Source organism: Mya arenaria, chromosome 14 (assembly GCF_026914265.1).
Source record: "Mya arenaria isolate MELC-2E11 chromosome 14, ASM2691426v1".
Taxonomy (NCBI): domain Eukaryota; kingdom Metazoa; phylum Mollusca; class Bivalvia; order Myida; family Myidae; genus Mya; species Mya arenaria.
This window is the reverse complement of record NC_069135.1, coordinates 17,306,117-17,329,463: the sequence shown is the minus strand read 5'-3', so window position 1 is coordinate 17,329,463 and position 23,347 is coordinate 17,306,117. Positions and strand designations below refer to the sequence as shown.

At 38.0% G+C, this 23,347-nt stretch overlaps 1 protein-coding gene across 1 annotated transcript in view; it reads right to left on the bottom strand.

Moving 5' to 3' along the window:
• Window positions 1-17,927: 17,927 nt before the first annotated feature.
• LOC128218036 (uncharacterized) overlaps window positions 17,928-23,347 on the bottom strand; it is a 93,887-nt gene continuing 88,467 nt past the window's right edge. Inside the window, exons 16-21 of the mRNA XM_052925549.1 lie at window positions 23,154-23,201; window positions 22,742-22,872; window positions 19,731-19,915; window positions 19,325-19,482; window positions 18,952-19,030; window positions 17,928-18,669 (exon numbers count right to left, since the gene is read on the bottom strand). Of these exons, the coding sequence (XP_052781509.1) occupies window positions 18,662-18,669; window positions 18,952-19,030; window positions 19,325-19,482; window positions 19,731-19,915; window positions 22,742-22,872; window positions 23,154-23,201 (609 nt within the window). The 3' untranslated portion in view covers window positions 17,928-18,661. The remainder of the gene's footprint in view (window positions 18,670-18,951; window positions 19,031-19,324; window positions 19,483-19,730; window positions 19,916-22,741; window positions 22,873-23,153; window positions 23,202-23,347) is intronic.

Below are 23,347 nucleotides of genomic sequence, written 5' to 3'. Positions count from 1 at the left end.
ATATATATATAAAATAGACAAGGCTCCCGTAATGATATTTTTGCTCCCTAGAGTACTTCCCATTTTGAATCAAAGCACTGATAGTGTTGAACGGCTTGAGCGATGATTTCTTCTACATATATGCGATTTTCAAAAAAGATCATATAAATGATAGCGTGGCACTAGCTCGCTCGTTCTCACGCCTGCCCGTCCACATACCCACCTGTCGCCTCAACCGCCCGCCCCCTCACTCACTCACTACTCAATCGTACACAACCACTGGTCAAGAGTGGGAATATAGAAAATACAAGTTGTTTGATCGGTAACTTAAATATTCTTGGATATATGAACATATTATAAAAAGATAGTTATTCATATTGTGTGTAGTGTAGGTCAGATCAATGTCAAGGTTATTTTGGCTAAAAAGGAAGGAAAGTGAGTCCTTGATTTATGACATCGATGAAATAACAAGCCTTAAGTATTTTCGATAAAGTAATATGGTAATCCATTAATGCATAAGTAAGTTATAGCGCGGGCACGAGCATGTGTACTCTGACCTTTAAGTGTCTCGTGTGACCTTGACCTTTGAGGTATGTCAAGGTTACTGCACATCGTCTGAATAAGGACAACATTTGTACCAAGTAATATGGTAATCCATCAATGCATAAGTAAGTTATAGCGCGGACATGAGCATGTGAACTCTGACCTTTAAATGTCTCGTGTGACCTTGACTTTTGAGGTTTGGACCCGGGTCAAGGTTACTGCACATCGTCTCAATGAGAAAAACATTTGTACCAAGTAATATGTTGATCCATCAATGCATAAGTAAGTTATAGCGCATGTGTACTCTGACCTTTAAATGTCTCGTGTGACCTTGACCTTTGAAGTATGGAGCCGGGTCAAGGCCACTGCACATCGTCTGAATGAGGACAACACTTGTACCAAGTAATATGGTAATCCATCAATGCATAAGTAAGTTATAGCCCGGACACGAAATGTTACAGCCAGACGGACAGACGGACGGACGGACAGACAGACAGACAGACTGACAGACGGACGAAGTGCATTCCTATAATCCCTCTCCACTCCGTGGCGGGGGATTAATAAATATTACTTTTTTGGAGAAAAAAGTTCCTTACACAAGTATGTGTATTTATATTGAGACCAAAGAAAGCATGTATTTTAAGTAGAGCTAAAAATAACGAGGAGAGAGCATTAAAACTCTTTAAATAAATATGACTTAATGAGGGAAAACGTGAATTACAATACATAGAAATGTTAAACAATGGCAATCTTAACCTTATAATACATTATCTCTAATTTTAATAGAACAACGTATTACAGTAATAATTTTATTTGATACATCAGAGTTCTTGCATTCAACAAATTCAAGAAATTGACCATATTTGGTTTTTGAATAACGTGCGCCGATAAATAGCGTTTTCGGATAGTTTTATATTATTGACAAACACACATGAAATGAAATTCATCTTCACAAAGTTATACTCTTTGGTATTTTTATCATTTTACATAATGCAACAAAAATGACATTGCGTAATGGAGTTGAAACCTGTTGTAATATGAGATCGGCTACAGGCGAGTGGCCAGGCTTATCATAGTCTGTAGTTAGCTAGCGTCGAATAAACATCGTAAAATACATATCCATCATCCCTATAGTTAATAAATAATACGACATGGTGGCAGTGCGGAATGGAAACTTAACAATTATATTGGAGGCGAAACTTCATCTACAGTTGAAGCAGTAACACGACGACAACCCAAGACTCAGAGGCATCGGAAATGGAAGCCAGACAAAAAGCCGGTCCCATCTACGCCAGCAAGCAGGGATTTTCAGCGCTGTGGCAACACGCCGGGGCACCACAGAAACAGGTGTCCGGCAAAAGAGGCTAAGTGCCGTAAATGTCAGAAAGAAGGGCACTTCCAAAAGAAATGCCGCTCAACCGTTGGAGCCGTGAACGAGGCTAGCAACACGTAGCATTCCGACGCAGACAATTCCTTCCTTGGTATATTACAGGCATCAACGACCACGGACCCGTGGAAAGTAACACTAACCGTAAATCATAAAAATGACGTGACGTTCAAAATCGACACCGGGGCAGACGTAACAGTTATCCCAGAGAAACTGTTAAAGTGAATGTCCATGTTTGGAGTGAAAATACAGAAAACTTAGTCTAACAGATCATTATTTCGGCAGGCAATTTTAAATTAACAGTTCTCGGTAAATTCCAAATCACAATTGAATCCTCATCAAAAATGTGTGTTACAGAAGTGTTTGTTGTAAAAAGTTTAGAATTTCCTCTCCTAAAAAATGGCCGACTTGCTTTCGAGGCTTTACAAATTGTTCAGGTAAATTAATTTAAATACATTTCATCTGTCAAAGCATCGTATGAACAAGTATATGAGAAATTCGTCATTGTCTTTAGCGACAAATTTGGTAAAACCGATAGGGAATACAAAATCGCATTAAGTAAAACCTCAAAGCCGTACTCATTGTCTACAACGCGTCGAGTACCATTGCCTCTAATGAAAAAGGTCAGAGCCGAGCTAGAGCAAATGGAGAGAACGGGAGTTATTTCAAAAGTATCAGAGCCGACGGAGTACTGTTCGCCAATGGTAGTAGCTCCTAAACCAAATGGTCAAATTATGATATGTGTAGATCTGTCAAAATTTAATCAGTCAGTAAAACGAGAGCGTTGAGTATGTAAGAATGTGATTCAAATTTGGAAATGTATTACTTTTTAATAAGTGAAAATTCTAAGTTTATCTATCGTAAAGCTCTTAAAATCACATTTCAAATTGTGCGAAGGGACAAAATCAGGGATGAGGAACGAGTATGATACAAACACTGTTACATGCTCTTTATTTCATGTAAATCTATAAATTATCTCTGGAGAAACCTCAAATTTAGTTTGATCTCCATTTCTCAGAAAATGTAGCTGTCCGAGGGCCTATTCCAAGTCCACCAATGAGTATCACTGTCTTTATATTGCTGTTGCGGTACACTTTTAAATAGCAAAAGGAAAAAAGGTGTATTTCTTTCTTAAATGCACACTAAGGAGTTAGGAAAAGTAATATTTTGATGTATTAAGAAGTTAAGTGCATAAAAGTGTCGGCCCACAACGACATGCTTCCGCGGGTCGTAGTACCCCGCCTTCAAGTTGTTCTTAGAAAAAAATGTTTCTCCCCATTCAGGTAGCATTTGATGATGTGTTCATTGTATTCGTGTATGTATATTCAAGTTTACACTTGATTTATATCATATTTGAAGACAATTATGTGGTTTTGAATGATATTTTGCAGGACCTCTTTCTTGAGTGGATGGATTCAGAGATGACCCCAGAGATGCGACCATGACTTTGGCACATGGACGTTATAGATAGTGATTGTAAAGAAATGATGATAGCAGAACAACAAAACTATCTTGATGTGTTTTTTTGCGTTAAATCAAAAGACTAAGTGTTTATAATTTGTGGGAAAATAGTGTCATAGCTGAAATATATTCTGCCAATTCATAATAAAGTGGTGAACTGGAGTAATTTTACATATAACAAGAGGGGCAATTTCATTGTGGGCCCTAATCTTTTACGGGTCGTGCTAAAGTGCTGACCAATTCGCTGACGGTATAGACAAAGAGATTTGTTGACCAATTGTCGACCATATAGACCAAGAAGGAAAAAATATTATTGAAATTAAAAGTTTTTTCTGATGTTTATATATATATATATCCTGTACTAGATCCCTTTTGTATCAGTGTTTTAAATGTATTGTTTTTGTAATAAATATTTTATTGAATTGTTTGTTGTTTTATTATTCCAAGAGCGTTTCGTTGCAAATGGATGTATTTCCATCAGTAAGAGATAGAAAGATAACATCTACATTCTGGCCACACCACGTGGGGGGCGCTCTTACCATGGTCCATGTTTTTCGAGCGTGTGAGTGAGTAGTGATTGATTGATTGATTAATTGAGTGAGTGACCTTTTGAGTTAGTAATTGAGTGAGTGAATGAGTTAATGACTAATTGACCGAGTGAGTGACCTTTTGAGTTAGTAATTGAGTGAGTGAATACGTTCATGACTAATTGAGTGAGTGAGTGAGTGAGTGAGTGAGTGAGTGAGTGAGTGAGTGAGTGAGTGAGTGAGTGAGTGAGTGAGTGAGTGAGTGAGTGAGTGAGTTATGCCAAGAAACCCTATCCAATTATCGATTAAGAAGTAAACCCTTGTATGCAGGGCCTATTTATGCATATACCTGGCATATGCAGGATGTTCCAGTGATTGGTTTTGTGATTCTCCAGTCAACTTTTATCAGTTATCTGCTAACGGCTAAATCATCGAAATGTAATGGCCATTACGCCAAGCATGAATTGCATGGGAGCAATGATTTTGGTCAGTTTTTGGAATAGTGCATGATCCTTAGGTTAAACGCTTCATCTCAATTTGTATATTTCGATACTTGTCAAACATAAAACAAATATTTCAATAATAGTTTATTACTGAATATAGACATGATTTTCTGGACTATCGAGCTAAGTACTAAATCTTTGATACTGTTTATAAACTATCTCCTTGACAACAGTATTTAACTCTTAACCACATAATTAAGTTAAGATAAAGATTGAAAACTTAAAGCACCAATGTAACTAACTATATGTATTGTCTCGCAACATCTAAATGTATTAAGGATGTATTCAAGCCCAAATAGAATCACGACCCAGTCATTAGTCTTTACGAGTCAAACTTTATCGACTACCGGGTTGGTTGTCCGGTTAGCGCACCCGCTTCTCACCTAGGCGACCAGGACTCAATTCCCGGCTTCGGCGCATGTGAGTTTGGTTTGTGGTTACCAAACCGGACAAGTGGGTTTTCTACGGGTTTTCCGGTTTCCGGCATAACACAAGACCACATTCTCGCGTAAAATCGTAAAAACGAGTAATTAATATAATGTTGTAATTTTTTTTTTCACAATCGTTGTAAAATAAATATTTTTCAACTATTATTTTGATTCCTGTACATGAAGTAAAATGATACTGTAGATTCGTTTTTCTGTGGATGTCGAAAATCTGCGGAAAATTATGGTTGTTTTTACTTCGTTCCTTCATCATTACAAATAAATAAAAAAAGGGTCTTCGCATTGATACAAAAACAATGTGCCTTAATGCACAACTACATATATCTCGAGATTATCAGCAGCAATAGTAGTTATTGGATAGTTAGTAGTTGGAGTAGCAGCTGGTGCTGTAGAAGTGGCAACAACAACAACAACAACAACAACAACAACAACAACAACAGTATCAACAGCAGCGACAGTGGTTTCAGGGGAAGCAACATAATCACATTATCGGTGGTGGTGGTGGCGGTGGCGGTGGCGGTGGTGGTTTTGTGGCTATGGTGGTGACAGTGGCAATAGCGGAAGCAGAATTGGTACTATCAATAGCTGAAGCATTACCAGATGTATTAAATGTATTACCACCTAGTATTAAATGACCAAACATGTTGACCATATATATTTATTTAAACTTCGATAGAACAATGTCGGTTCTGTTTGTGGTTATATACCTTTTACAGACATGATCGTGGGGAGTCATTTTATTATTTTGTAAGGGGTGGGGTGGGGGGTGTCGGTCAATACTTTTCAGAAAAGGAGTCACTCAAGGATAATGATTTTATGTGGGTCAAAATATGTACATACGTTCTTACACCGGTTACGGTATGAAGACAATGCAAGATGCACACAAAACAAAGCAATTTTGTCGATTAAAACATTTGCAAATCAAATGGCTATCTGTTTATTTACGAAAATGCATTTACAAAATGCCCCAGAATGTGTTCATGAACATGTAAACATAATTGAAGAAAATTTAACATTCGGAGGTTCAGTTTCATCAATATGATGTATTTTTAAGTTTCGATTGTATTTTCAAAGGTGAATATGTATACAGTCGAACCCCATGGGTTCGAACTCGTTTGGTTCAAATTCCTCGTTGGCCTGAACTGGATGTTTTGGATTCGTTTCATTATAATTAAGGTAAGAATTACCCGCTTGGTTCAAATTTTTCAAGGTTCGAAGTATTTTTGCCGGTCCCTAGGAGTTCCAGCCAACGGCGTTCGACTGTACTTACGCATTAAATTAAAATATGGTGAAAAAGAAAGCTTTTAAATTGAATAATTAAAAGAGTGTTGTTGTTTTTTTTATAAAATGCGAAATCAATAATCTGCCATTGTAAGATCAATATCTATACGCTTAGTAAAGTATACCCCTAAATACAGTTCGACCTATTAAACGACCAGATTCATAATTATATAATGCAGTGTAGGTTACATTAACATTCCAAATAAAACGGTTGCTAGCATACCATTTTCATTACCAGCTGTCATATGTCTAAAACTATTTAATGTTACTCATTAAAAAAACATGTTTTATGTATAAAATTGTATTAAGTTTGACTTGTCAATAATAATGTATAACCCTTAATACTTCTTCATGCTTTTCTTGGCAAAATGTAATACATTCTTCCAAATCTTGACCCAAACCGCAGCAATCCCAAGACATGATAACATGAGAAACTGACCTTAGATTCCCGGTCAATTAGGGGTCAATGTGTAGCTGACGTTGACTCTCGTGTAGAAATGATAAGTGAAAAAATTGGCTGTTATTTCTTGGCATGGAGTGAGTGAGTGAGTGATATCCTGACATCAAATTGAAAAAGTACATTAAATGCGATCTTAATCTTTCATGTTGAACACTTAAGTAGTCAAAAAGTAATATACCAAACCCCTTAAGTGATGAGAAATCCCAATGTTGAATTTTTTAATACTTAAAATTAATGCTTACAAGTAAGGGAGCCAATCAGGATGTGGCCACATTACACTAATTTTACAGAAGTCTAAAATCATCGCATACGGACATAGTAAGATTTTCCTTGCGGTGGGGTACCCAAATTTTTTTTTATAAACTACTTACACCAAATTTATTTTCAACGCTGTCCTTAGTGAAAGAATCTTCATTTACTTATGTAATTCGCGAGGAGTTATTTATGGTTACAAACCGCTACAAAACACCGAAAAATTATTAATGATGGCATTTCGTAGTCAACAAGCCCGGTGACATAAAGTGACGTCATCTCGGTCTGAAGTAAGAACGTAGTCCCCAAGACATTCGCCTTCTAAGAAGAACGCGACCAGTCCCAGTCTTCTAAGTTGTCGGGAAAGTGCCTAACTTTGCGGATCTAGGCTCCCACGTTAACCGTATGGGCGGGCCAAGGTGTCGCCCGGTGACGTAAAGTGACGTCATCTCGGTCTGAAGTAAGAACGTAGTCCACAAAACATTCGCCTTTTAAGAAGAACACGACCGATCCCAGTCTTTTGAATTGTCGGGAAAGTGCCTAACTTTGCGGATCTAGGCTCCCACGTTAACCGTATGGGCGGGCCAAGGTGTCGCCCGGTGACGTAAAGTGACGTCATCTCGGTCTGAAGTAAGAACGTAGTCCCCAAAACATTCGCCCTCTAAGAAGAACGCGACCGGTCCCAGCCTTCTAGGTTGTCGGGAAAGTGCCTAACTTTGCGGATCTAGGCTCCCACGTTAACCTTATGGGCGCGCCCAGGTGAAGCCCGGTGACATAAAGTGACAGCATTTCGGTCTGAAATAAGACCGTAGTCCCCTAGACATTCGCCTTCTAAGAAGAACGCGACCGATCCCAGCCTTCTAGGTTATGGTAAGTGCCTAACTTTGCGGATCTAGGCTCCCACGTTAACCGTATGGGCGGGCCCAGGTGAAGCCCGGTGACATAAAGTGACAGCATTTCGGTCTGAAATAAGACCGTAGTCCCCAAAACATTCGCCTTCTAAGAAGAACGCGACCGGTCCCAGCCTTCTAGGTTGTCGGGAAAGTGCCTAACTTTGCGGATCTAGGCTCCCACGTTAACCTTATTGGCGGGCCCAGGTGAAGCCCGGTGACATAAAGTGACAGCATTTCGGTCTGAAGTAAGAACGTAGTCCCCAAAGCATTCGCCTTCTAAGAAGAACGCGACCGATCCCAGCCTTCTAGGTTATGGTAAGTGCCTAACTTTGCGGATCTAGGCTCCCACGTTAACCGTATGGGCGGGCCCAGGTGAAGCCCGGTGACATAAAGTGACAGCATTTCGGTCTGAAATAAGACCGTAGTCCCCAAGACATTCGCCTTCTAAGAAGAACGCGACCAGTCCCAGCCTTCTAGGTTGTCGGGAAAGTGCCTAACTTTGCGGATCTAGGCTGCCACGTTAACCGTATGGGCGGGCCCAGGTGAAGCCCGGTGACATAAAGTGACAGCATTTCGGTCTGAAGTAAGAACGTAGTCCCCAAAACATTCGCCTTCTAAGAAGAACGCGACCGATCCCAGCCTTCTAGGTTATGGTAAGTGCCTAACTTTGCGGATCTAGGCTCCCACGTTAACCGTATGGGCGGGCCCAGGTGCCGCCCGGTGACGTTAAGTGACAGCATCTCGGTCTGAAGTAAGAACGTAGTCCCCAAGACATTCGCCTTCTTAGAAGAACGCGACCGGTCCCAGCTTTCTAGGTTGTCGGGAAAGTGCCTAACTTTGCGGATCTAGTTTCTACCTGTTTTTTGTTGTTGTTTGTTGTTGTTGTTTTTTTTGTTTTTTTTTTTGGGGGGGGGGTCTGTTTTTATTGTGTATTTTTTTGGATTTTATCTTCGTTTACCATATAACTCATTTACCCTGTAGTCGTATATATATTCGAAGAATTGTATGCGTTTTTGATACCATTCTTTAAAATGCATTGTGTGATCGTTTTGTCTTATCCCTTTGATATTCCAAATTATTGTTTCACTAACATCTATTTTCGACTTGTCTTCATAAAATGTTTTGTTTTTGTTTGTTTTTTAACCAGGATTTGAGTACATCATTTAGGAAAGTTCGTTCTGGTGTTATATAGTTTATGTGTTTGATCAAAATCTGATTCTAGTAGTAATAGTTCTTGACCGTAGTTTTTTAGTTTTCTATTGAATAATACTTTCCAGTCTCCATTATTTGACAGGTCTATATATCATTTTATCCATAATGCTTTAATTGAATTTAAAAATGATTCTATTTCTGTAAGATTAAGTCCACCGTGTTCGTAGTCTTGGTAAAGAATATTTCTTTTTATATAATCTGGTTTTCTATCTCACATTAAATCAAAAATGTATTATTTTATATCATCAATCATTTGTTAAGTTTGATTAGCTAGTACAGTAAATGGATTCTTAGTTAAAGCAAACGTTTAATTACCGTAGCTTTCCCATCTGTGTTGCCATTGTTCTAAACTCTTGATTTTTATCAATATTTCTTGCAATAAATGCATTTTTATAATTTGTTAATGTTATTCCTAAAGTGGTAGCATAAACAGTTGTCCATACAATATTTTTGGTATAATTACAAAATTGTATATTTGAGTTTTTTTAATGATCCCTAATTGATTTATTAGTGTTCAGGTTTAGTCCTGAGCATTTTGAGAACATTTCTAGGGTTTGTACGAGTGTTTCAAAGAATTTTTTGTCACCATTATTGAAAAAAGGTTTGCTTTATAATTAAGTCATTATTTTTAATTCATTTTATGTCATCGTTTAGTGCAATATAGTTATATAGTGACGTTTGTAAGCAAATTATAAACAATGTAGCCGATAATGGGCAGTCCTGTCGAACGCCTTTTTCTAGTCCAAATGACTGCGATATATGTCCATTATCAATTATCAGACTCTGACTGTTGTTGTAGAATAGGGTTACTGATTACGGATATCTGATCTAAACTTCAATGACTTTATGCATTCAAGGATAAAACTGTGGTTTAAACTGTCAAAAGCTTTAGCAAAGTCGGCAAAAAATAAGAGTCCTGGTGTATTGTTACTAATTCTATTTGAAAAAAAACACTAACGTTTTCTTCTATATATCAACCCTTAAAAAACCCAGATTGTTCATGACTTATAATTGATGGTACAACTTTATTTTTCGACTGTTTATGGCTTAAGTAGCTATTTTAAAATCTACATTTAGTAAAATAGTGGGTCTCCAGTTTGTTAACAGTTTGTTAGGTCCTTATTTAGTTTCGGTAAATGTGTTATTAACCCCTGTTTCTTAAGTTGTGTTAAAGTGACACTCTTATTCAAAATCAATACATTCACATGTATAACAAACATCCTTTACTACTTACTAAATAATGTATTTATTGAATATATTAATTACTGATAACAAGATTGGAACCAGGGATGATAAACATGTAGTTTGTATGTATCATTGTGTGTTTTTCCCTTAAGACCATTAGATCATTTGATATTTGTAATTGCTTTAAAATGATGCGTAACCAATATTAGCTATTTCTTTCATGCTTTCCGATGAAATATGGGGTTTTAACAGTGAAATAACATTAGTGAAAATATCAATTTGATATTTTCACTGCAAAATAAGGAGTGAAAATATCAACTTTCAGAACTACTTTAAAATTCCTTTGTAGTTACTTGCGATGATCAAAACAGAACACTTCACTTTGAACCAGTACATGATGGCAAAAATGTTTAAAAATTAAAGAATTGTTTTATAAATTTTAATAAATATATATTTGGAAATTAACAACTTACCGTTTATTTCCGATTATCCCGTTTTTCAAACATTTTCTTGATTTTGAAGCAGAATGTTCGAACATTTGCTTCCATACCAAACAAATTACAAACGAAAACAACTGTTCGAACATAAATAGAATTTTATATCATCGTTCAAATGTATTTTGAACCGTTTGCCGTTTCATTTTTTCAGCTCTTCTTGAATTTTATTAATAGCGGGAGGTTGTGAATCAGTAAGCTTTCCATCATCGTCGTTTTCTGAAACAGTTTCTATTTCTTGTGTTTCTCTGGACTTTTCTGTTTTGTCCGTCATTTCGGAGCAATCTCATCAGTATTGCCGTTTTGACTTGTTTCTTTCTTCGCTTTGTTTTAGCGTTGTTTTGTCGACAATGTTTCCCGTTTGATACTATTTGTACTATTATCGAGTTCACTCACACCGTTTTCACTCTCTCTGTCTCTTACTGCTCATAGTGTTACATATTACTTTTTCTCTGCAGTACAGATTTAAAACAATTCACGAGGACTTTTTAAACTAAACTAATGGTCTGAAGAAATGCATTCCACCATTACAAAGTCATTTTTAGCCGGATTTTTCATCGAAAAATTACGGGGTATAGAATGGCAAAACCGGGCGGGCGGGCGTTAACAATTCTACGTTTAAGTTTTCATTTTATGTAATAAAATCAAAATGTTTATTTGTCAGTATGTTATCTTGAATATATATGAATATGGGTCATCTCGGATCAAAAACAAGGTCACTAGGTCAAATCTTTAGAAGAAATATTTCACGGTAATAAATTCAACATTTTTTATCAAATCTTGATGAAACATGGTCAGAATGCTTGTCTGCATTATATCTTGCATATTTTTTAATATGGGTCAACCCGGGTCAAAAACTAGGTCACTAGATCAAATCTTAGGAAAAATATTTCATTTTGTTCATATCTTGATGAAACTAATGGTCAGAATATAATTCTGCGTATTATCTTGCTTATTTTTTATATCGGTCATCCCGGGTCAAATTCTAGGTCACTAGATCAATTCTTAGGAAAATCTTTCCAAGTCATAAATTCAACAATCAATTGTCAAAACCTTATGAAACTTGGTCAGAACATTTGTCTGCAAACTCTTTAAAGTTCTTTAATATAGGTAACCCCCGGTCAAAATCTAGGTCACAGGGTCAACTCTTAGGAGAAAGAATACCACGGTCATAAAAATTGATTATTTTTTGTCAAATCTTTATGAAACTTAGTCAGAATATTTGTCTACATGTTGTCTTAAACATTTGTGAATATAGGTCACCTTAGATCAAAAACTAGGTCACTAGGTAAAATCTTAGGAAATATTTTCCCGATGTCATAAAAAAATTTCTATGCTTACCAAACCTATCAATATCATTCAACAACTAAATTCAATTTCTATTTTAAAAACACACATTCCAATCAGGAATTTCATATCTACCCATATTTGGATCTTTTTGGTTAAAAATACTAGGTCACTAGCTCAAATCCTAGGTCTGCAAAATTGCTTCGTCTAATAAAAAGTCCGGCTTTAATGCGGTGTTGCCTCATTGGCGTCTTGTGTTACTGTTTTCGAAGCAATAAAATTATTTTGTTTGAATTGTTACCATGTAACAAATGGTCCTTTTTTAATTTAAAGAAGAAAGTATTCCAATCCATTATCCATTATTAAATCACAAAAACATATTTGTTTACAAAAAGGTGTGTTTTATCAAGGGGACACCACCCTTTCTTTTATGTGTATCGTTGTAGCTTGCAATTGAGACAAAGGTGCTTTAACATTTCTTGCACGCTATCTTCAATTGACTAAACTATTTTTAAACATTTAATATGTTTCAAAATATTTATTCTGAGGCAAAAACGGAGTTGACCACATTTTTTTATACGCGAGCAATAACATGTCGAATCATATTTTCGCGCTTGAAAACTTTGGCGTACCACGTGATCAGATTTTGCGGTTTTAAGGGAGGTAATCGATATTTTTACCATTTTTAGCCGTTGTAACGGAGTTAACCGTATAACAACGGGACATATAATCCCATCATTATAAAGTTATTGTAACATGAGGAAATTTTTGTTTAACCGTTTGTTTTATGCGAGTCATTATGTAAACTGAAGGTTGACAACAAATATTGAAATATATTGCAGTAATATCAGATAAAAAAAAGTCGTAAAATAGTTATAAACCTCGTTATAGGGACACTTCTATTCTCTCCTTTTTGACAATCTCAGTCCAGTTTTTTTACTAAATAGGTGTATATACTTCCTAAAAACCATGTTTGAGGTTGAGAATGTATGATTTCTCAATAATATATTTTTTCAAGATAACATACGGGGGCATGGGTATGTACGTTATTTCTTGAATGGCTGACATAAAATGTCATAATATGTTAATAATTATATTATTTGACAATAATAAAGGATGTATGTTTTTCCATCTTACATACAATGCTACTGGGTAAATTTAGACCATATAGCTAATTTCACTGCTAGAGCAAAGTAGGCAGATGGGAAAATACTGCACTGAATTAGTTATTTATTGTATATCTGAATCCCTCTGCAGTATCTCTTAGTAATACAGAATTGTTATGCCATTTATAGTTCCAATGAGGTCAAACCCAGAACTGCAAGTTTTCCAGTTTATAGGAGTTTTCCCTTTTTTCCGTGTTTTATACGTGTGTTTTACTGTTAATATACGCAAAATATTACATGAACTTATTTTGTAAATCAAAAATTATTCCAGGTATGGTTCACAGACTGATTTTCATTGAAATCTGGTACTTTCGAGTATGATGTACAACTCCACATGGGCTCAGTTGAATTTTTTGTGGCCCATGTTGCACATATCCGACCGATTTATAAAAATAAAATATGGGTGGGAGTTATTGGAATTTGGCCCTAGCTACGCCTCTGATTTTATCATCGTTTGCTCTAGTTTATCAAACAAAAGAAAATGCATAAAACATATATATCGTGTATTGTTCGGTTTCTATTATTAACGTTACCACTCTGCATCTGAATTTTGCAAACGCACTTGCAGCTTAGCAGGGAAAAGATGAACATCATACGTTATTACTAAATGCTACTGTACTATGATGCGGAGCAAGACCACAGTAATCTGCCCCCCCTCCCCTCCCCCCGTTGACACCCCGATGGCCCGCGTTGACCGTCCTCGTTAACCGGATGTTTGTTCAAAAAAAAGAGCTTGTGTTCAAGTATCAATATTTAAATAAAGTTGCACGAAAGAGAAGTAACGGGTGTTCTTGTTGCATTGAATTTAACATAAGAAAATTTGCTTCTTTCGTGTTTATCAAAGTCATTTAATATCCTCAGATTTGTTGTTTTATCGCATGTTCCCAAAATGATATAAATCATTATCTAAGACACAAACAATGAGCCTGACGCCTGTGATAAAAAATAACTGTGGCCGCATGCTATGTGGTCCAGAATGCCATCTCTATACGTTTTGTATTTAAGATTGTGGCTGCTACTTTAGATTGATATTGTGTTTAAGTCTGATTGGTGAATATAATGTTATACTTAAAATTCAGTCCAATACCTGCTCTCAGGGAGAAAATTATGATTATCTCAGAGATTAAATCTTTTCTGCTGGAATAAAACTTTGCTTACTACCGTTCTGATGCAACATGTTTCCTTGAAAAAATAACAGTGCTTACTTTAAAGTGTGTAAATTTTCTTAGAAGAAACGTCATATACCTTTTTAATTGTTACACGTGAAACACTAGATGTAGCATTCTTTAAAATCCGAAGACACGGTTGCCTTTTTGCATTGATATGTATATAGAAATTAATTAGTAGTGTATAACCTAAATTACTGTTAACCGAAATTAACTCCTCCAGTATTAATGCTGATACCTTTATTTGTATTCATTGTCTGTGCCATTCATGCTAAATTTGATATAACATTGATGTCTGAAAAACAAACACATTATTCTATATTTTATGAAATATTCTATTGCATTCGGATCACCAATTCGTTGTTAATTGAGTTCGAGGGCTTGTGTTGTTAACCCAGGCAAAGCATTTGGCAGTGAAGTTCTAATCAAGTGTGCCGTTCCCTTTCAACCAAGGAAAAGTTTGGTAACAGTTCATACTTTTATATTGTTACAACAAATACACTTGCGCGAAGGTCGACATGGGTCGTTCTTAAGCTTTACATTCTAAAAGAAAATGCTCCCATGTCGAATGGGTCTCGTTAGTCAGGTTGATTTCAGCTTGACATTCAAAAAGGCAAAGTCCCTATGTCGAGTCGACTCGTCATTCAGTTTATCATTCAAAAAGGCAAAATCTGAGATCCATTGCACTCTTTACTCGTCATTTGTGGATCAACTGCGCTATTTACTTGTCATTCTGATATCCACTTTACTCTTTCCATGTTATTCTGAATTCAACTGCACTCTTTACTTGTCGTTCTAGGATTCACTGTACGCTCTACTCGTCATTCTGACATCCACTGTACGCTCTACTCGTCATTCTGAGATTCACTGCACTCTTAACTTGTCATTCAGAGATTAATGCACTCTTTACTTGTCATTTTGACATCCACTGTACGCTCTACTCGTCATTCTGAGATTCACTGCACTCTTAATGTGTCATTCTGAGACCAATCCACTCTTAACTTGTCATTCGCACATCCACTGCACTCTTAACTTGTCATTCTGAGATCCACTGCACTCTTAACTTGTCATTCTGAGATCAATGCACTCTTAACTTGTCATTCGCACATCCACTGCACTCTGAACTTGTCTTTCTGACATCCACTGCACTCTGAACTTGTCATTCTGACATCCACTGCACTCTTAACTGGTCATTCTGAGATCCACTGCACTCTTGACTTGTCATTCTGAGATTCATTGCACTCTTTACTTGTCATTCTGAGATCCACTGCACTCTAAACTTGTCATTCTGGGATCCACTCCACTCTTAACTCGTCATTTTGAGATCCACTGCACTCTTAACTCGTCATTTTGAGATCCACTGCACTCTTAACTCGTCATGTTGACATCCACTCCACTCTTAACTCGTCATTCTGAGATCCACTGCACTCTTTACTCGTCATGTTGAGATCCGCTGCACTCAGAATTCGTCATTCTAATATCCATGCACATTTTACTCGTCGGTCTGAGATCCACTGCACTCTAAACTTGTCATTCTGGGATCCACTGCACTCTTAACTCGTCATTCTGAGATCCACTGCACTCTTTACTGGTCGTTCTGAGATCCACTGCACTCTTGATTTGTCATTCTGAGATCCACTGTACATTTTACTCGTTATTCTGAATTCCACTGCACTTTTTAAATGTCATTCTGAGATCCACTGCACTCTTTATTTGTCGTTCTGACATCCACTGCACCCTGAATTCGTCATTCTGAATTCCACTGCACTCTTTACTTGTCATTTTGAGATTCACGGCACTCTTTACTTGTCGTTCTAATATTATCTGCACTTTTTACCCGTCGTTCTGAATTTCACTTAACTTTTTACTTGTCATTCTGAGATCCACTGCACTTTTTACTTGTCGTTCTTTCATCCACTTCACTCTTAACTCCTCATTCTTAATTCCACTGCACTCTACTCGTCATTCTGAGATCCACTGCACTCTTAACTCGTCATTCTGAATTCCACTGTATTCTTTACTTGTCATTCGGACATCCACTGCACTCTTTACTTGTCGTTCTGAGATCCACTGCACTCTTTACTCGTCATTCTTAATTCCATTGCACTCTTTAATTGTCATTCTGAGTGAGATCCACTGCACTCTTACTCGGCCTTCTAAGATCCACTTCACTCTTTTCTTGTCATTCTGACATCCACTGCACTCTTTACTTGTCATTCTGAGAGCATCTGCACTCTTACTCGGCCTTCTGCACACTTAGCTCGTCATTCTGAGATCCACTGCACTTTTTACTCGTCGTTCTGAGATCAACTGCACTTTTTACTCGTCATTCTGAGATCCATTGCACTTTTTACTCGTCATTCTGAGATCCACTGCACTCTTTACCCGCCATTCTGAATTCCACTGCACTTTTTACTCGTCATTCTGAGATCCACTGCACTTTTTGCTCGTCGTTCTGAGATCCACTGCACTTTTTACTCGTCGTTCTGAGATCCACTGCACTTTTTACTCGTCGTTCTGAGATCCACTGCACTTGTTACTCGTTGTTCTGAGATCCACTGCACTTGTTACTCGTCATTCTGAGATCCACTGCACTTTTTACTCGTCGTTCTGAGATCCACTGCACTTTTTACTCGTCATTCTGAGATCCACTGCACTTGTTACTCGTCATTCTGAGATCCACTGCACTCTTTACCCGCCATTCTGAATTCCACTGCACTTTTTACTCGTCATTCTGAGATCCACTGCACTTTTAGCTCGTCATTCTGAGATCCACTGCACTTTTTACTCGTCGTTCTGAGATCCACTGCACTTTTTACTCGTCGTTCTGAGATCAACTGCACTTTTTACTCGTCATTCTGAGATCCACTGCACTTGTTACTCGTCATTCTGAGATCCACTGCACTCTTTACCCGCCATTCTGAATTCCACTGCACTTTTTACTCGTCATTCTGAGATCCACTGCACTTTTAGCTCGTCATTCTGAGATCCACTGCACTTTGAACTCGTCGTTCTGAGATTCACTGCACTTTTTACTCGTCATTCTGACATCCACTGCACTTTTTACTCGTCGGTCTGAGATCCACTGCACTTTTTACTCGTCATTCTGAGATCCACTGCACTCTTTACTCGTCGTTCTGAGATCCACTGCACTTTTTACATGTCATTCTGACATCCACTGCACTCTTTACTCGTCGTTCTGAGATCCACTGCACTTTTTACATGTCATTCTGACATCCACTGCACTCTTTACTCGTCTTTAGGAGATCCACTGCACTCTTTACTAGACATTCTGACATCCACTGCACTCTTTACTCGTCATTCTGAGATTCACTGCATGTTTTATTTGTCATTCTGAGATCCTCTGCAATTTTTACTTGTCATTCTGCTATCTACTGTAACCTTAACTTGAAATTTCTCAAGAAGTGTAATGCTTATCCAAAAAAATTCTAAAGGCTGGAGAGATCATAAAGCAGCTGTTGTATTTTATATGTAATATTCATTGAAATTTAAAGACAGGGTTAGCAAAGTCTTTTTGGTTAATGTAAATATTGCTTGAATTACATTTTGTAGTGCATTGGTAAAAAAGGATGAAGGCTCAAGGCCCCATGTGTGCATTAGTTTAAGATTGTAGTAATCCCATACTTGACAGTGGGGAAACTTTCTCATCAAATAAGACATAGAACTCGTTATATAATTTATTATTATCACGTATGCAATGTTGCAAACTGGAATGAATAATTTAATATCATAAAATAAGTAAATCAAATAACAGCAACACATACAAACTCTTAACACATGCAAACAATTGCAACAGCTATCCACGCTGTTTCATAATATGGTCAATGTAACTATTACTCAACAAATGAAATATATGGTGAAATATATGGTGCATGGTGAAAATTCTATTTTAATTAAATAAGTATAATATTACCAGCAGAATTACATGACATGAAATGCATGAAATTTACTAGTAAGTGAACACACATCTAAGATTATACTTAAACATTGAATGTTGAACACATGTTACACTTCTTATATTACAGTCATATCAGAGAATGTCAGTAATGTCAACACTCATTTATATATGCCACTTTTTTAATTGTGATTTTAATATCTTATATAAATCATTGGTTTCGGTAGGCGTGATAAATTAATACACCCCAAGATCGAGCTCTTGGCCTGCTTAAAGACATCTACCGGTCTTTTCCAAGGGTGACCTGCTCAGAGTGTCGACATCTTCCGTACGTTTGCATATAGTTGATTGCTTGGCAAAGCCTGTCGTACGACTGCATGCAGGTGAACCGTTAATGGTAATGACAACATTTCGTGAAACTGTAAATGCCGAAGCTGTTTTCTAAAACATTTCCTGCGCGTTTGAACACATATATATTTCTTCAGTCATTGCATGGCAGTACTTCAGACTTCTGAAATCGATAAAGACATGTCAAACGCTATAAACTGCACCATTAAATACGTGTAAAGGAAACTATTTATGCAAGTTTTTAAAGTAAAAAAAAAAGCCTAGACCCTGACCGGTGTTTTTTTTAACTAACTGAAGGCGGGGCGAAGTACACAGACACGATACACACAAGTTACAACTACCCTGGCTTGTTAACGTGCACCAGTTCATAGCAATGTAACACGTATACTGAAAAAGGGGTATGAATATTATAAATAATGAGTGTTATATATAGTTTTATTCTTACTGTCGACGTCTTGTAGTGTGTCGAAGGATCGCCGTCTTCTACCCAGGCCCGGCCGCACACGATCACCGCGACTTCCGCTCTGAAACATGGCAATGCGCTAATAACAGTGGTGAAGTTTCAAAACTTTTTTTTTATTAAAAATAATAATCGCAGTCAGAACTGTCGGGCATAAGGCTTGTCACTAGTGGTGTCATAGTTAGGAATCCTACCCACAAATCTTATATGCCACGTGATCGTCATTACTATGGAATTATGAAGAAGGTTTTTGTGTACCGAAAAATAGTATAATCTATTCAATTATTATTACAATAGCTGGTTCATAGAACATATCTTTTTTTTTCCTTTTCCCTGCATATAATTTAACCCCACCCACCTTCTCGGGTTTGTCGATTGGGGTTTGCCTGGGTGAGGCGCTACAGGATCGTGAGCCCCGGGGAGGCAGAACCGTGGGCTGGGGGATGTCGAGGCCCTTCGAATCGTCGTGCCCACACAGAGGATACCAGTGGGGCAGTTTGTCCAGGAACGCCTCCTCTGGGAAAAATATAGCGGAAAAGGTTAGAAAAATGAGAAAGAATAACCATGATTACAGAATTACTAAAAAAGAAATCACACATCTGAAACGGCAGATTACAGTAATCGCGTTAAAAGACTTAACCGTAAATACAATGAAATGTGGACAACTGAAAGGAATATAAATATGTAGCTTCACCTACGTATACACCCAAAAACTTTCCATCGCCACTTAAACCAAATTCAATATTTGTACATTTGCTTCATACCTGAGAAGTCGATGACGACCTCTCCCAGAAAGTCATTGGCCTTGAACCTGTCGTAGTCCCAGACCGTCACCTCTAACGTCTTGTTACGTAGCTCCTCGCGGTGCACGTTAGGGAACGTCGACGTCTCATGCCACTCCGGGTTTAACGTTCGCGCGATATGCTTCGTCCGTCGCTTGTTTTCAGCACTGTCGGATGAGTTTTTAAAACATATTTATATTTGGGCGCCTTAATAAAAATAAGATTACCACATTCTCAAAATATGTTTCATAATACATTCTGCAATGTTTGTAAAACACTGCCTGAGGACTTAAAAAACGCTGGATAATTGGTTTTTATAAATCAAAACACAAGTACTAGAAGACTGAATTTCTGGAACCGATTTCTGACAGGAAGCAATAACGTTTTCATAAATGACATCCGGCTATCGTCCGGTAAATATTCGCTATGAATGTATCAATTAGCACTACATGGAACGCTTCTATTAAGCTTTAATACATCATACATATAGTATGATAAACTTATGCTATTTCATAGTTCAGCTGGTTAAGAGGTTAAGAGGTCTTCGTCATCGTCTGGACTGACAGCTACTCGTTTATCAAAGGTTGCTAGACCTTGACTCTCACTAATACGACAGCGACAAAGAAAGCAGGAAAACTTAAGAATATTTAATCTTCTGTTGAAAAGAGCAATTGCGTATCAGATTGGAACACTGCGTACCTTTGGAACACTGAGAACACAGTTTGCAGAGGTAGAATTAAGTCGCAAAGTTCATTCTAGTTTACGAGCTAGGGTAACTTGTTGGCCATTCTATTTTAAGGCTTTGTGTAACTTGTTAGCCATTCAAGTGTAGGGGTGTGGGTAACATGTTGGCCATTCAAGTGTAGGGGTGTGGGTAACATGATGGCCATTCTAGTGTAGGGGTGTGGGTAACATGTTGGCCATTCAAGTGTAGGGGTGTGGGTAACATGTTGGCCATTCTAGTGTAGGGGTGTGGGTAACATGTTGGCCATTCAAGTGTAGGAGTGTGGGTAACATGTTGGCCATTCTAGTGTAGGGGTGTGGGTAACATGTTGGCCATTCAAGTGTAGGGGTGTGGGTAACATGTTGGCCATTCTAGTGTGTGGGTGTGGGTAACATGTCGGCCATTCTAGTGTAGGGGTGTGGGTAACATGTTGGCCATTCTAGTTTAGGGGTGTGGGTAACATGTTGGCCATTCAAGTGTAGGAGTGTGGGTAACATGTTGGCCATTCAAGTGTAGGGGTGTGGGTAACATGTTGGCCATTCAAGTGTAGGGGTGTGGGAAACATGTTGGCCATTCTAGTGTAGGGGTGTGGGTAACATGTTGACCATTCAAGTGTAGGGGTGTGGGAAACATGTTGGCCATTCTAGTGTAGGGGTGTGGGTAACATGTTGGCCATTCAAGTGTAGGAGTGTGGGTAACATGTTGGCCATTCAAGTGTAGGGGTGTGGGGGTAACATGTTGGCCATTCTAGTGTAGGAGTGTGGGTAACATGTTGGCCATTCAAGTGTAGGAGTGTGGGTAACATGCTGGCCATTCAAGTGTAGGGGTGTGGGTAACATGTTGGCCATTCTAGTGTAGGGGTGTGGGTAACATGTTGGCCATTCAAGTGTAGGGGTGTGGGTAACATGTTGGCCATTCAAGTGTAGGGGTGTGGGTAAAATGTTGGCCATTCTAGTGTAGGGGTGTGGGTAACATGTTGGCCATTCAAGTGTAGGAGTGTGGGTAACATGTTGGCCATTCAAGTGTAGGGTTGTGGGTAACATGTTGGCCATTCAAGTGTAGGGGTGTGGGTAACATGTTGGCCATTCAAGTGTAGGAGTGTGGGTAACATGTTGACCATTCTAGTGAAGGGGTGTGGGTAACATGTTGGCCATTTAAGTGTAGGAGTGTGGGTAACATGTTGGCCATTCTAGTGTAGGGGTGTGGGTAACTTGTTGGCTATTCTAGTGTAGGGGTGTGGGTAACATGTTGGCCATTCTAGTTGAGGGTTGTCTGAAACTAGTTAGCCATTATTGTTTACGGGTGTTAGGGTAACTCGTTGGCCACCCTAGTTTAAGGGTGCGGGTAACTTGTTGGCCATCCCAGTTTAGGTGTGTGTAACTTGTGGCCATTCTAACTTTCGGAGGTGATTAACTTGTTGGCCATTCTAACTTTCGGGGGTGGGTAACTTGTTGGCCATTCTAACTTTCGGGGGTGGGTAACTTGTTGGCCATTCTAACTTTCGGGGATTGGTAACTTGTTGGCCATTCTAACTTTCGGGGGTAATTAACTTGTTGGCCATTCTAACTTTCGGGGGTGGGTAACTTGTTGGCCATTCTAAATTTCGGGATTGGGTAACTTGTTGGCAATTCTAACTTTCGAGTGTGGGTAACTTGTTGGTAATTTTAGTTTAAATGCGAGGGTTACTCTTTGGCCATTCTAGTTTTACGGGTGTGGGCAACTTGTTTGTCATTCTAGTATAAGCGTGAGGGTTACTCTTTGGCCAATCTAGTTTATGGGTATGGGTAACTTGTCTCGAGGAGCTTTAAGTTGGACTACTCAAAATATTACTTTACTATGAACGCACAAACGTCTTCGGTTGTGACATCGTATCCTATATGAATTGCTAGCATGTTATCATGTCTAACATTCTTATCAATATGTTTGAATGGCATGCTATTATGTTGTACAGACATGCTTTGAAATCAATCATACATATTATTATGTTTATGTGGCATGCTGTTATGTCTATCAGACATTTAATTATGTCTAAATGAAATAATAGTATATCGAACTAGCATGTTACCATATTTTACCGACATGTAATTACCTCTATCTGACATGTTCTTTTGTCCAACATTTATTGTCTTCTGGCTAACAGACATGTTAGTATATATCACGCGTATCATGTGGTTTACTTATGAATTCAGTTAGTTAACATTATCATTTTAAAGAATAGCTTGCCCTTTCACATATGAATAAGAGAACTCTTCTTTATTGAATATCTTACCATCTGCCGGGTAGGAGGTAGAGTTTGGCGAAGGGGTCTGACAGTCCGTTCAGGTCCATGGGGAGCAGGTTGCGGGCCTGTGCAACCTTCACCTTGAGCTCATGCTGGTGCTCGTCATGCCAGATCTGCAGCTGTGTAAAGATGAAACAAGGATATGAACCACTGGTATAACCGTATAAAAACGTGCATAGAACAGTATAAAGCACTTTGTAAATGAGATGTTTTTACACAAACCAAAAATACTACACTTAAGCCTAATCGGTTAACAACTCAATGTTTTAAAAAGTGTATCATAACAGAGATTAGCCTCTTGCTGTTGCAAATCTTTGAAGGTGTTTGAAGTTGAGCAAGACATCGTGCGCCTTCCACGACTTCATCTCTACAGTACTGTATATGCCACCATTTTACTTACTTGGATATCGCCCATCTGTCTATTGCCCCGACTTGACGCCTTTGGAGACTGTGCAAAAAGCAAAACAGAACGGTTAAAGTATATGCACAGTATTTTAAACCGTGTTTGATATTTATTTCTAGAAAGCGGGATATAATGGAAATTGTCTGGATTGCAGTTTAGAATAGATATATTTTGTAATAAATATTCAATGT